Raw genomic sequence first — 16,937 nt, 5'->3', positions numbered from 1 at the left:
TCACCAAAATGCCCAAATACTTTTCACCCCTTGCACCAGAGCCCAAAAATTTTTTTTTTGGCAAAATGCCATCGCAAGGCGCAAGGTACCTTGCGTACAAACAGGCGCAAGTACGCAAGCTTCCTTGCGTCCTTGCGTCCTTGCGCCTTTATCTTATCAGGATAGGATTTTCAGGATAAGATTTCATTAGATTTTCATGGATAGAATTTCGATCCAATATAAAGAATGTCCCTGGAATTTGTAATTTATCATTTCCTAACAACTCATTCCAAAAGAATTTCAGTGATTATTGGCTACACAAGGTACATTTTCAAGCATTTTTTTGCACTACCTAAGTATTTATGAATTGTGTTAATGAAGATAAATTTGTTGTTCATATATGTTGTGGGGGTTCTTTTGAGTATATTAACAACATCCCATGTATTTACCCCTAGATTGTTTTAGAATTCGGCTAAAACTACCTGTTGCACCTATAAAACCAATGATTCAGAGAATATTATTAAAAAATGTTCTTAAAAAAATAAAAATGTCACCCAATTCACCCGTTTCAATGAGATACATTTATAATAACCATGTTTTTGATATTACGGATGATTATGAAGACTTTCAAGAGTTCTTACAATATGCAATTGTAAATGCTCCGATTGATATTTATGTTGTTGAGAAAGTACGAATGAATCTACCACAACGAAACCCAGAAACACACGTACCACAACAAAATCAAGAAACACACCAACCACGACGAAACCCAGAAACACTCCAACCACAACCAAACCCAGAAACACACTCAACACAAGTTACTGAACCAAACCTTCATAATTTAGAAGCAGAAGAGCCTGAAATGCCACCTCCAAACACTGAAGAGTTTGATATGTTTAACTATGGTGTTGAAAACGTATGTAAAATTAAAGAAGGAGACCACCCGTTTGAGATATCTGTTGCCACATCTAGTGATTCAGATGGAGAAAAAGACGGAGACGAAGACGAAGAAGATCAATATGAAGAAGAAAAGCAAGATTTATTCTGGAATATGCCACCTCTATTGAGTCAGCAAGAGCAAGAGCCTGAATTTACGACACAAACACCAACCACGTATAGGGTATCAGATTTAATTAAAGTTCATCAAACTTTTTTGAACAAGACCGAGTTCATAAACACTCTATTTACAAAATGTCTTGAAGAAAACTTCCAAATTAAGCCTGTAAAGACGGACAAATCTCGATACACCGCTAATTGTGTGTTGCCAAACTGTGAATGGAAAATTAGTGCTTACAAAATACGGAACACTGAAAACTTTATGGCAAAGAAATTGCATGACGTACACACATGCTCACGCACACTAATTATGGGAAACAATAAACATGCTACCAAAAAGGTGTTGGGTAGTATGCTTGTGGATTCTTTCAAGTCTGCAAACCGGGAATACAAAGCAAATGATATACGTGCGGATATAGGACACCGGTTCGGTGTCAGCATATCTTACAATCAAGCATGGAGGGCCAAATGTCATACATTACAGATGCTTCATGGCAGTGCTGAAGACTCATTCTGAATGCTTCCCCTTTACCTATATAGCATTAGGATCCACAACCCGGGAAGCGAAAGTAATTTGGTCACCGACAAAGAAGATAGATTTTTGATGTGTTACTATTCCCTTGGCGTAGTTGTAAGTATCTATAATCTCTCTCAATTTTTAACTTATAATTGACCTTATTATAATTGAACACTTTTGACCTGCTAAAATCTATGTAGGTTCGATCATTTGTTCAACATTGTCACCCGGTAATCATCGTCGATGGTGCGCATTTGAAGGCAGGGTGCACGGAGATAAATTTAGTTGCCGTTGCGATGGATGGCAATAATGGAATTCTGCCATTGACCTATGGAATTGGTGGCGGCGAAACAAACGAGGTTTGGTCATGGTTCTTAGGCAACCTAAGAGATCATTTAGTGAGTTGTGGTATGAGTGATCGTATTTCAGAGCTTACTTTTATTTCTGATCGTGCTGCTTCAATAGCACATGGTGTTTCAACTGTGTTTCCTGAAGCCTTTCACTGTTTTTGCGCACGTCATTTGTTTGGAAGCATCAAGACTAAATCTAACAAATTCAAATATTTTGAATGGCATTATTGGAAAATGGTGAAAGCTTACCGTGGGTCGGATTTTGAGGATCATCTTAGTGTATTTCGAAGAAGATTGAGAGCGTCTTACAATTATTTAGAACAAGTTTATTTCCACAAATGGTCGAGAAGTAGAGCTGAACATGTTAGGTATTCATACCTTACTAGCAACAATGTAGAGTCTGTTAACGCACTATCCAAACAAGCTCGAAAACTACCTGTTTGCATGTTGTTTGAGTTTTTTCGCGCTTCAGTACAAGATTGGTATTTCAAATATCGCAACCAGTCGGTTAGTCTTACTTCAACGGTTACCCCATATGCTGAATGTAAACTAGGCAAGAGGACGAGAAAACCTAGAAGATGGCAAGCAATTCCATCGACAAACAATCTAATAGAAGTGCGAGATGGCAGAAAAAATGGAATGGTTAATCTCGACGATAAAGTATGTTCATGTGGGCAGTGGCAGTTATCGGGGATACCTTGCGGTCATGTTATTGCAGCAGCACGACTTTTCGGAGTGGAGGATGTTACTCAATTTATATCACACTGGTTCACAACTCAAACTTATATAAATACGTATTTGGAACACGTACTTCCTTTGCCCCATCGGTCAGAATGGTCGTATCAGTCGCCCGGCGTTTTACAAATTGTAAACCCTCCCATTAAGGAGAAAAGAGCCCCTGGACGCCCTAAAAGTACAAAACGTATTCCGTCGAAGGGTGAAGATACTGAAAAAACCGTAAGAACTTGCACTCGTTGCAAAAAACCAGGTCATGGTAGGGATACGTGCACAGCTTCTTATGACCGAACAGGTGAATCAACTTCTAAAAGGGTAGTAAAAGCATCGGCCTCAAAATCGAAGAAGGGTAAGGAGAAGGCCACAGATGCTGAAGCTTTTAAGGCATATCAGTCTCAGTTTTATGCAACGCGCAATTTAGGGAGCGATAATTAGTAACACTATCGCAAGTGTATGTCAATTTTATTTTTTATGTATTGTTGGATTTCGTTTGTTGTAATGTATTGTTTGTTGTATTCTAGGTACCTTCTGTGTTATTTTATGTAATTTGTTTTACACTAGATGCAAGGACGCAAATCATTTTTTGCGTACGCAAAGCTTTGCTTGCGTACGCAAGGCTTTGCTTGCGTACGTAAGATAAACAAAAGTATACACACGCAAGGACGCAATATTTTCCTTGCGTACAAAAGACGGCCAAAAATATACACACGCAAGGACGCAAAGCCATGCTTGCGTACGCAAGCATAACCTTGCGTCCTTGCGTGTAGTGTCAAATAAAACTGTTGCAAAAGTATATCCCTATTTACATCATATTTACAGACAAGACCAGCAACCTATTAGCAACAATGTATCAATCAACTTGAATCTCTGATGGTGGAGTTGCTGGCAACGGTTCTTGTGTATCAAAACGTGCACGGAAGAATGTCCTTGCCATTCTGATTCTATACTGCTCTTCAGCCTTTTTAGCATCTCCAAGGTTGTCAACCTCCTCCCTTCCATAAATAATCCTCTCCATGTGTATGCACACCCAAACCCCACAATCACCCTGACCACCAGTCTGCATTGGCACAACGGGACCAGGTTCAATCATCAACTCCACACTCTCTTTATTTTCATAGTATCCGACAATTTGGGAGTCTTGCGTCTTGTTAAAATAGTCAATCGCCTTCAAGTACACTGGCAAGTTGTCACCCAAAATCTTGAAAACTGCGTCAAGTTTTTGTGAACTGACACATCCGGGTAAACTGTTATACACAAAAAACCTTCATTTCTTCTAACTTTAACTGAAGCAGCAGGAAATGTTCTTCGTCATAAAAATGTACTGGGATCAAGACCTGTAACAGACAGACAGAGAGGATAAAACAAAACAACAGACGCAAGGACGCAAGATAAACCTTGCGAACACCCAAAACATACGCAAGGTCGCAAGGTCAACCTTGCGTAAAGGAGACACAAGGACGCAAGGGGGAATTTGCGTCCGGTAACCAAGACGCAAGGTCGAAAAATTGTCCTTGCTTCTACTCCAGAATGACAAATGCTGTACAAAATACTTGTGTTTACCTGATCACAGTCAGCCCAAGATGGATATAGGTCAACACTGCCGTCTCCAAGTCCAATTAAGTACATGTAATCTGGAGGATTATGGCCAATAATTCCCTCTCCATCTGTTGTAGATTCCTCCTGCGTGCCCACCTCCTTCTGAGTATTGTCAAAATGAGTGTTGAACCTCTCAAATATGTTCAGGAATCCCAGTGGCATAATAGTCCATCGAGAACTAGCTTTAAGCACCTCAGCTGGAAACTCAGGAGTGGCATAAACTTGACTGGCTCGGGGGAGAAATCTCTGACGATATCTCAAAAGAAATGTAGCCCAGCCGTCAATGTGCTATAAATATAAAAAACAAGTTAATATACAGTGTAACCTTAGTATAAAATAAATTGTATAAAATTATATAAAATTAACAAAAAGAATAACAAACTTACATACTTACCAAGTTATCCAAATAACCAGAAGTCCTAATCCCAGTAATCGAACCCAAAAGTCTTGATTTATAAAAATGAATTGGTCATTTTGAAAGATGAACATGCAACGCGTCTCTTGCTTGCTCTCAATCATTGTCTTTGGATCTTTTGCTGGGCCTACATGCTTTCTACCATCTCTCCAGGCATTAGGTGGCGGTGGTTGGAGAGTTCCTTGATCATTTATAAACCTGTCAATCATCCCCCAAATTTCTTCCTCATTAGCCCAGTCTTGTTCCTTTCTTTTTCTCTTAGTCACTTTAACAGGCTGCTTATCAACACTCACCTACAATAATTATGAGAAACAAGGTTAATTTAAATTAATTCAAACACACGCAAGGACGCAAACATTACCTTGCGTGTGTGGAATCAACGAGATGCAAGGACGCAAGAACACACTTGCGCCTAAAAGAAAGCAGACGCAAGGACGCAAATGTTTGTTTACACCAGCCAAACTCGCCTCTGCTACTGCATCTGTGTCCATGGGTACCACATCCTCATTAATTTGTTGTTGACCTTGATCTTCTTCAGTCCCTAACTGTACAACATTTATGCTTTCCACTTTCTTAACCACATCTTTTGATAACTGAGTAAAAAACAAATGATAACTTAGTAAACAGCCATACGCAAGGACGCAAACAAAACCTTGCGACAAGCCGACGCAAGGACGCAAGAACACCCTTGCGTGCCTAGATGCCTGGACGCAAGAACACCTTTGCGACACGCAAGGACGCAAGATATGTCTTGCGTCCGCAACAGTAACAGAAAACACCATTAAATAGCCATTGTTTATTGCAATAATTTAACATACAACTTTTTTAATTTGCTGATCTGTACCTTCTCAATGGGTTTTCAGTACCCAGGTGTTGTGAATGGGGACCTTATGTAGTGACCCGAACTTTTTCATGTTTATATATATTAAATGAAATTGTTATTTACATGATTAAGTGTTTCCAACATGTTAAGCAATCAAACTTGTTAAGACTTGATTAATTGAAATAGGTTTCATATAGACAATTGACCACCCAAGTTGACCGGTGATTCACGAACGTTAAAACTTGTAGAAACTATATGATGACATATATATGATTATATATATAGTTAACATGATATTATGATAAGTAAGTATCTCATTAGGTATTTTAACAATGAGTTATATACATAAAATTGAGTTTATTGAATTAAGAAACTCGAAACGATATATATAACGATTATCGTTATAACGTCTTACTAAATACATATGAATTATATTAAGATATTGATACACTATGTTTAATCATGATAAATGATAAGTAAACATGTCATTAAGTGTATTAACAATGAACTACATATGTAAAAACAAGACTACTAACTTAATGATTTCGAAACGAGACATATATGTAACGATTATCGTTGTAACAACATTTAACTGTATATATATCATACTAAGATATATTAATATATCATAGTATCATAATAATATAATAATTTAACATCTCATTAGATATAATAAACATTGGGTTAACAACATTTAACAAGATCGTTAACTTAAAGGTTTCAAATCAACATTTACATGTAACGACTAACGATGACTTAACGACTCAGTTAAAATGTATATACATGTAGTGTTTTAATATGTATTCATACACTTTTGAAAGACTTCAATAAACTTATCAAAATACTTCTACTTAACAAAAATTCTTACAATTACATCCTCGTTCAGTTTCATCAACAATTCTACTCGTATGCACCCGTATTCGTACTCGTAAAATACACAGCTTTTAGATGTATGTACTATTGGTATATACACTCCAGTGATCAGATCTTAGCATCCCATGTGAGTCACCTAACACATGTGGGAACCATCATTTGGCAACTAGCATGAAATATCTCATAAAATTACAAAAATATGAGTAATCATTCATGACTTATTTACATGAAAACAAAATTACACATCCTTTACATCTAATCCATATACCAACGAATAAAAACACCTACAAACACTTTCATTCTTCAATTTTCTTCATCTAAGTGATCTCTCTCAAGTTCTATCTTCAAGTTCTAAGTGTTCTTCATAAATTCTATAAGTTCTAGTATCATAAAATCAAGAATACTTCCAAGTTTGCTAGCTTACTTTCAATCTTGTAAAATGATCATCCAACCTCAAGAAATCTTTCTTATTTACAGTAAGATATCTTTCTAATACAAGGTAATACTCATATTCAAACTTTGGTTCAATTTCTATAACTATAACAATCTTATTTCGAGTGATGATCTTACTTGAATTTGTTTTTGTGTCATAATTCTGCTTCAAGAACTTTCAAGCCATCCAAGGATCCTTTGAAGCTAGATCCATTTGTCGCTTTTCCAGTAGGTTTATCCACAAAACTTGAGTTAGTAATGATGTTCATAACATCATTCGATTCATACATATAAATCTATCTTATTCGAAGGTTTAAACTTGAAATCACTAGAACATAGTTTAGTTAATTCTAAACTTGTTCGCAAAAAAAAGTTAATCCTTCTAACTTGACTTTTAAAATCAACTAAACATATGCTAACTTAATGATTTAAAACCGGAAAACACGAAAAACACCGTAAAGCCGGATACACGCCGTTGTAGTAACACCGCGGGCTGTTTTGGGTTAGTTAATTAAAAACTATGATAAACTTTGATTTAAAAGTTATTCTTCTGGGAAAATGATTTTTCTTATAAACATGAAACTATATCCAAAAATCATGGTTAAACTCAAAGTGGAAGTATGTTTTCCAAAATGGTCATCTAGACGTCGTTCTTTCGACTGAAATGACTACCTTTACAAAAACGACTTGTAACCTATAATTCCGACTATAAACCTATACTTTTTCTGTTTAGATTCATAAAATAGAGTTCAACATGCAACCATAGCAATTTGATTCACTCAAAACGGATTTAAAACGAAGAAGTTATGGGTAAAACAAGATTGGATATTTTTTGATTGTTGTAGCTACCGGAAATATTGTAACTATTCTATACAAATCATATCCTAGCTAACTTATATTGTATTATACATGTATTCTAATATATTATGTAATCTTGGGATACCATAGACGCGTATGCAAATGTTTTGACATATCATATCGACCCATCTATATATATTATTTGGAACAACCATAGACACTCTATATGCAGTAATGTTGCAGTAAGCTATACAGGATTGAGGTTGATTCCAAAAATATATATAGTTTGAGTTGTGATCTAGCCTGAGACGTGTATACACTGGGTCGTGGATTGATTCAAGATAATATATATCGATTTATTTATGTACATCTAATTGTGGACAACTAGTTGTAGGTTACTAACGAGGACAGGTGACTTAATAAACTTAAAACATTAAAACGTATTAAAAATGTTGTAAATATATTTTGAACATACTTTGATATATATGTACATATTTGTTATAGGTTCGTGAATCGACCAGTGGCCAAGTCTTACTTCCCGACGAAGTAAAAATCTGTGAAAGTGAGTTATAGTCCCACTTTTAAAATCTAATATTTTGGGATGAGAATACATGCAGTTTTATAAATGTTTTACGAAATAGACACAAGTAATTGAAACTACATTATATGGGTGAATGATCGAAGCCGAATATGCCCCTTTTGCTTAGTAGCCTAAGAATTAGTAAACCGATCTACTAATTGACGTGAATCCTAAAGATAGATCTATTGGGCCTAACGAACCCCATCCAAAGTACCGGATGCTTTAGTACTTCGAATTCATTTTTATCATGTCCGAAGGATTTCCCGAAATGATAGGGGATATTCTTATATGCATCTTGTTAATGTCGGTTACCAGGTGTTCACCATATAAATGATTTTATCTCTATGTATGGAATGTATATTGAAATATGAAATCTTGTGGTCTATTATTATGATTTGATAATATATAGGTTAAACCTATAACTCACCAATATTTTTGTTGATGTTTTAAGCATGTTTATTCTCAGGTGATTATTAAGAGCTTCCGCTGTTGCATACTAAAATAAGGACAAGATTTGGAGTCCATGCTTGTATGATATTATGTAAAAACTGCATTCAAGAAACTTATTTTTTGATGTAATATATTCTTATTGTAAACCATTATGTAATGGTCGTGTGTAAACGGTATATTTTAGATTATCATTATTTGATAATCTACGTAATGCTTTTTAAACCTTTATAGATAAAATAAAGTTTATGGTTGTTTTAAAAATGAATGTAGTCTTTGAAAAACGTCTCATATAGAGGTCAAAACCTCGCGACGAAATCAATTAATATGGAACGTTTATAATCAATATGAACGGGACATTTCAGTTGGTATCTGAGCGTTGGTCTTAGAGAACCAGAAAATTGCATTAGTGTGTCTTACCGATTTTGTTAGGATGCATTAGTGAGTCTGGACTTCGACCGTTTTTTCTTCAAAAACGATTGCTTAACATTTTTTGTTGGAAACTATATATTATTAACATGTAAATATTATGTGATATATTAATCTCTTAACGTGTTTGATATTGTGTGATAGATGTCTACCTCTAGTACAAATCCCATTGATTCACCTAATAATAATGAAGAGTCGAATATATTTTGGGAATATTCACAAATTCCCGAAGAGGAACCGGAAGAGGAGGAACCGGAAGAAGAGGAACCGGAAGAAGAGGAACCAGAAGAGGAGGAATCGGAAGAGGAGGAACCAGAAGAAGAAGAGGTTTCGGAGGAAGAAATATTGATACCTATAGTAAATTGATTAAATAAAAGAAAATCCTCAACCTACGGACCAAAGTTAATAATGGTCAATGGTGTTTCCGCCGAGGAAGCAAAATAGTGGGAAGATTACCAATTTTTCGATGAATCGGATCCCGATGAGGATTCCGATGATGTTATTGAAATTACCTCGACCCAATTTAATAAAGCGAAAGAAAATAATAAGGGAAAAGGTATAAAAATAGAGAAACCCAATTCCAACCCCGATGAACTTTATATGTATCGACAACATCCGTATTTCCTAAAATGTAACAATGACCCGAGAACCTCTAAACCACCAGGTTTTTCTAAACCATTATATAAAACGACGGCTCGTATTAGAGGAACACCATATATTCCTAGAAAATTAGGAAAACGAACCAAGTCCGAAGAAGAAGAAACCAGTGATTCAGATTAGAGGGTTGTAATTATGTTGTGTATTATATGTATTGTAGTGTGCTTGTACTTTTATGTTCTATGTAAAAATTGCTTGTATTGTTTGTTAATTATCTTTTACGAATCTAATCCTTATCTATTTTACAGTATAAAAACAAAATGGACGTTAAGGGTAGACAACCGAATATTTTAGAAGACCTACCAGAGGATATGATTGAGGAAATCTTGTCTAGAGTCGGTCAGAATTCATCAGCACATTTAGTTATGGCAAAATTAACTTGTCAAACATTTGAAAGACTTTCCAGAAATGCCTTAGTTTATAAAAGGCTTTCTTTTGATCGGTGGGGTATATCACACGGGGGAGACCGTAAGTTACACCGTGTTTTCTTTAAAGCATTAAATACGGGGAACCCAAATGCAATTTTACGCTACGGGTTAAGAACCTATTTTGACTCAACATATCCCAACATAGGATTTTGTGAATTAGAAAGAGCTTCTAACATGCAACATAAAGAAGCATGTTATGCTTACGGGTTAGTGATGTTCGCTTCTTACCAAAGTGAGAAAAAGAACATCGGATTGCAACTTTTAAATAAAACCTTCCCACAAGTGACGGATTCAGTAGTTGGGGTGAGAAACAAGGTTTTTAGATTATTACGGGGCTGTTGGACATTACGAAACCCTCGTTCTTTTGACGACATTACAACATGCTGCCTAGCCAATGGTCATAACGGTTATTTTCCACAAGATCAAGGATGGGAAGTCGTCTTAGTAAAACCAGAATGCATGACTTGTTTTTGGACTTATGAATTACGTGTCTTTATTTCCTTTGCCGAACAACTTGCGTATTAACTAGATTTATCTTCAAATCTGTCCTGTATCAAAGTGTACTATATTTCATGTTATATGTAATATAGCGAAGTTGTAAGTTTGAAGAATATTTGTATGTGATATATTATTATAACCAGTTTTTCAAATGGAAATTTAGTAGTTGAATTGTATATTAGCTACTAAGTATGAATTTAACGGGTAGGTAGTACCCGAATTTAAACTTATAAAACGCTAATATGAAGAAAAAGCTTTTATAAATTAGTTCATATTATGCTACGAAATACTATTGACTACTCTTAATATTCTGTATGATTAACTCGATTCAGTTGGCTATTTTGAAGGAAATGGCACCGACTACTCGACACACCATGAATATGAGCGAAGAGGAATTTCGTACTTTTCTTGCTGCAAACATAGCTGCAGTACAGGCTGCGCTACATACAAACAATAACTCTGAATCTAGAAATGCAGCTAACGACGCAAGAAATCGTGTAGGATGCACCTACAAAGAATTAACTTCCTGCAAACCTTTGGAATTTGATGGAACCGAAGGACCAATTGGATTGAAACGGTGGACCGAGAAAGTTGAATCGGTGTTTGCCATAAGTAAGTGTACTGAAGAGGACAAAGTTAAGTACGCTACGCATACCTTCACAGGTACTGCGTTAACGTGGTCGAACACCTATCTTGAATAGGTAGGACAAAATGCTGCTTACGCACTATCGTGGTCGGCATTCAAGCAATTGATGAACGAGCAGTACCGTCCTAGAAATGAAGTCAATAAACTCAAGGCAGAACTTAGAGAGCTACGAACACAAGGGTTCGACGTTACCACATATGAACGACGATTCACAGAGTTGTGCCTATTGTGTCCGGGAGTGTAGTGACCCGAACTTTTCTATGTTTATATATATTAATTGAGATTGATATTTACATGATTAAATGTTTCCAACATGTTAAGCAATCAAACTTGTTAAGACTTGATTAATTGAAATATGTTTCATATAGACAATTGACCACCCAAGTTGACCGGTGATTCACGAACGTTAAAACTTGTAAAAACTATATGATGACATATATATGGATATATATATATATATATATATATATATATATATATATATATATATATATATATATATATATATATATATATATATATATATATATTGTGATGACCCGGAAATTTCTGACCAAATTTAAACTTAATCTTTGTATGATTAATATTTCTGACACGATAAGCAAAGTCTGTAAAACTGAATCTCAAAATTTTTGAACTAATTTCATATATTCAAATACCTTTCGGTTGTTCTTGACGATTCACGAATAATTATATGTATATATATATATATATATATATATATATATATATACTATAACTTGAAAACGTAACAATGTATTAATTGTTTGATACCGTATATTAAACTTATTGGTTTAAATATTTATTTGAATATATATGAAAAGTTGGAATATTAATTGTATGAATAACTTGCGACGTATATTTAAAACGTGTTTATGAATGTTGAAAATATATATTAACTTGGTCATAAAACGATTTATTATTATATATATATATTAACAAATAGCGAGGCAATGATTTATAGAAGTAAATGACCAAAACACTCGAAAGTTTAAGATACACTTAGAATGATATAGTTTATTAATAATTTAAGACTATATTTTGACAAAGGTACGAGTCACAAAACGTAAATTGCGAGTTTTTTAAGCGTACAAAAATGCGTTCGAGAAACCGGAACCGGGACATAAGTCGAGTGACAACGTACGAGTCATCGGAACAAAAATTACAAGTCAACTATGCACATGAATTTAATATAATATATAATTAATTATTTAAATTATATATATTATATTTAATTATGTCGACAAACAAAAAAACAAAAAATATGTGAGCTGGATCTGACGGCCATGCGATCGCATGAGAAATAGGCATAAAACCCATGCGATCGCATGGGCATCAGATTTCAAAAAGTTGCCTATAAAAGTTCAGTTTCTGCTCGAATTCTTTTACACATATACTCTGTAAGTATTTAATTATTATAATTATAATTATAATTATTATTATTATTATTATTATTATTATTATTATTATTATTATTATTATTATTATTATATTATTATTATTAAGATTATTATTATTATTATTAATCTTAATATTTTTAGTAATATTATACATAAAATATTACGACGAGGTCATGAGCGTGTCACTTTCAAAACAAGCTTCAAACAGGATAGAACTAAGGAAATTATGGGTTATTGATGTCAAAGCAGAGGGGTATAAAATACTATTAATTTTTAGCAGAAAATACTATTAAATACGATACAATTTTACACAAGATATTTATTTATTTATAGAATGGATATACTTAAACCTTGCTACAACACTTATAGGCAGTGTACCTAATCGTACAGTAGTGTAGTTTTTAGTAAGTCCGGTTCGTTCCACAGGGAGATCTTTAAGCAAAGCTCAACGCTATATTAGTTTACTTTTATAAAAATACAAATATATATATAAGTAATATTATTATTATAAAGAGGGGTTTTTACCGTTTAATGACCGGTTTGTCGATTTTAAAACTTTAGTCGCAGTTAAAACCTAATGTAAAATATAAAATAAATACAAGACTTTAAATTAAAGCGTAAAGTAAATAACGATAATGAAATTGCGAATAATAAAAATGCGATAAAATTAAATTGCGATAATTAAAAAAATACGATAATTAAAAGTGCGATAAAATAAAATAACAATAAATAAAAGTGCGATAATTAGAAGTGCAATTAAATATAAAATAAAGGAAATTAAATATGAAATAAAAGAATTATGCTTATTTAAACTTCCGTAATCATGATGTTTGACGTGTTGATTTTAGTTTTATGCCCATGGGTTAATTGTCCTTTGTCCTGGATTATTCAATATGTCCGTCTGGTTTTTGTCCATAACAGTCCATCAGTCATAAATATAAATTGCAAGTGTCCTTGTCAAATTATTATTATACCCGAAGATAAATATTCCAACTAATTGGGGATTCGAATTGTAACAAGGTTTTAATACTTTGTTTAATGAATACACCAGGTTATCGACTGCGTGTAAACCAAGGTTTTACTACTTTGTTAACAATTACACCAATTACCCTTGAATGTAATTTCACCCCTGTTTTAATTATTCTAGTGGCTATTAATCCATTCCCGTGTCCGGTTAAATGAACGATTATTCGTACATATAAATACCCCGCCCATCGTGTCCGATCGAGTGTATATGGTAATTTATAGGGACGCCCAATTGTAAATCTTTATATTAACATTAACAAACTTTCATTTAGTTAAACAAATATAAAGCCCATTAATAGCCCATAGCCTAGTTTCCACAAGTGTCGTTCTTTTGTCCAAACCCCAATTATGGTACAAAGCCCAATTACCCAATTTTAGTAATTAGCCCAACATCATGATTACCTCGTTTTAAATAAGCATAATAATAACTTAGCTACGAGACATTAATGAAAAAAGGTTGAACATAACTTACAATGATTAAAAATAGCGTAGCGTTACACGGACAGAATTTCGACTTACACCCTTACAACATTCGCTAACATACCCTTATTATTAGAATTATAATTAAAATTAAAATATAAATTATAAATATAAATATATATTACTCGTATATATTGAGAGAGAGATGAAAATATGATGATAAATTCGATCAGAATTCGGTTGGCTTTATAGCCAGAAGTGAAATTTGGGGCTCCGCGACTCGCGGCAAAAAGCCCTTCAAACTCCGCGAGTCGCGGAGAGGTATTTTCAATTCACACCCTTGGAGTTTCTGGCTGCCGACAGTTTTTAATATATATATATAATATATATATAATTAATATAATTAATTATATATTATATTATATTTATATACATAGTTAACTTGTAATTTTTAGTCCGTTGCGTCGAGCGTTAAGAGTTGACTCTAGTCCCGGTTCCGGATTTTCGAACGTCCTCGCGTACAATTTAATATCTTGTACTTTGCGTTTTGAATCTTGTACTCTTGTGATTTTGAGACGTTTCTTATCAATAATTGGAACCTTTTTGATTGTCTTTTGTTCTTTTGAGCTTTTTGGTCGTTTGCGTCTTCAAATCGTCGAATCTGTCTTTTGTCTTCACCTCTTATTATTTAAACGAATATCACTTGTAAATAGAACAATTGCAACTAAAAGCTTGTCTTTCTTGAGGAATAATGCTATGAAATATATGTTCGTTTTTAGCATTATCAAATATTCCCACACTTGAGCGTTGCTTGTCCTCAAGCAATATCGTCTTGAAATACTAGAATCACTTCTTTATTCTTCACACTTTGTACATCAGTGATTTCTATACGGCGGTATAAACAATGGTAGTAACGATATGGTTTACAGTCCCACATGACTATAAAAATTTAGATCCATTAAGGAAATTGGATCTTTATGAAAACATTTGATCTTTTGAAAATTAAATCTAGTTTTTACCCTAGATAAGTTTTCCGGAATAACCCTTTACCGGTGTTTGCAAAATATTTTTGTGGGTTTGGTGGGTTTCAGATTTGAAAATTTTAGCTCAAAACTTGCGGTTTTGTGTCACCCACTTGCTAACCTTGTATTTGGAAAGCAACACGTCCAGTTTACTTGTTCCGTATATTACCTTTCGGCAAACTACCGTCCGGTTGTAAAGGAAAGCGTTGAACAAGCAACTGTTTAAGGCAATGTCCCGTGACATGCTTTTGATTATGGTCTATAACGTGTCGGACGCAATTACTATCCTTGGTAGGAGCAATAGTAAAGCTCACCCTTATAATTTGTCGGTCTGGCACAAGGTCCTGTCTTTGACCATGCTATGCAACCACCGTTCTTACGGTTGACACCCGATTTGATTCAGGTGACCTAATGAATTCCAGGTGAATTCCTAGGATTTTACGTTCAATGGTAATGAACGCATTGAAAATAGGGTTTTCAGAAAACAAATCGGTTTATAATTTTGATCAAAATATTTTTTCGTTTAAGCTCGAGTTTAGATATCATTGAATTCCATGAGTTTGTAATTCTCAATCTTTAAGGTCAATCTCTAGGATTGAGTAATATCAGTCTTAAAAGCTGATTTTTAATCTTTAAGGAGATTATCCTTTCTGGGGATCTGATTCATTAGTCTTATCCAGCTAATTTGCACGGTGCCTCCCCATTGTACGAGATAAATCCTTCTCATGGTTAGGATAAATCTGACCACTTGACGACCCTGTTAAATGCTGAGGTCCGTGGATTTCCTGCTGATTTTAGTGATGACTTTTCTAGATTTTTCGTCAACCTACAGCTGGTCTGGACGACAACTTCATGACCTAAATCAAGAAGCGCGTGTCTTTTTCGGAAGACTTTACTTCCTTTTAATGATGGAATTGATTCATCGTGTAGATCCATCTCTTCTTTTCTTTCATCGGGTAAAACAGTTTAGTTTAGTCCAAAGCAAAAGTATTTTCAGTTATTTGTTACAAATATATGTGGCATATGTTTAAAATAACTTGGTAAATTTTCCCACACTTGGCTTTTTATTTTTCTTTTTATCGTCCTCTATTCCATTTTAAATGAATTTTGACGTTTTAGTTTGTTTCTCAATTTATGTCCTTTTTGAGGTAACAATAATTTCGGTGTTAAAACCTAGTTTTATCGTTCATAAATATGTATAAACATGATTTTGAATTCATTTAATTGAAAATTTTTAAAAATTTTACTAGAATTGGGTAGTCAGTATATAAGACCAGGGCTGTTCTTTATTATCAGAGAGCACTAGATTCTAATACAACTACTGCTTTACTAGTATTTTTAATGGTAACCAAGTGTTTAATATAAAAATTTTAAAATCCGAAAGAATTTAATCCCTTCCCACACTTAAGATCTTGCAATGCCCTCATTTGCAAGAAATCAGTAACAATTTAAATTATTGAGGGTGATTTGTGTGAAAATGATTAAATTTTTACCAAAGTTTCCAAATATATTGGCGTTTGTTTGCTGAATGATAAATGGTGCACATCATTTGTTCATTCCGTCTTGTTGTTATTTCACATATATTTTGCATCTTGTCGTCAAAATTAGTTGCTTTTGCTGAACTTAATGCCAGTCTTTGAAAATGCGTTGTTTTACCCTGTTGTGTACATAAGATAAACTGCAAACATATATACATATTTTTGAAGTTTGGTTTATTACCCCACATTCAAAAATTATTAAAATCTAAGAATAAAAGTTAGATAATTATAAAAATGATTACAATATTAACAAAAGTATTAAACATATCAAT

General features: G+C 33.9%; 1 protein-coding gene across 1 annotated transcript; it reads left to right on the top strand.

Moving 5' to 3' along the window:
- The first annotated feature begins 841 nt into the window (after window positions 1-841).
- On the top strand, window positions 842-3,072 carry LOC139860292 (uncharacterized). Its single transcript, XM_071849057.1, has 2 exons — window positions 842-895; window positions 1,753-3,072. The coding sequence occupies exons 1-2, from the start codon at window positions 842-844 to the stop codon at window positions 3,070-3,072; spliced, it is 1,374 nt and encodes a 457-aa protein (XP_071705158.1).
- The last annotated feature ends 13,865 nt before the right edge of the window (window positions 3,073-16,937 follow it).

This window comes from Rutidosis leptorrhynchoides, chromosome 7, assembly GCF_046630445.1.
Source record: "Rutidosis leptorrhynchoides isolate AG116_Rl617_1_P2 chromosome 7, CSIRO_AGI_Rlap_v1, whole genome shotgun sequence".
NCBI classification, from domain to species: domain Eukaryota; kingdom Viridiplantae; phylum Streptophyta; class Magnoliopsida; order Asterales; family Asteraceae; genus Rutidosis; species Rutidosis leptorrhynchoides.
This window is presented reverse-complemented; position numbering and strand designations above follow the sequence as displayed.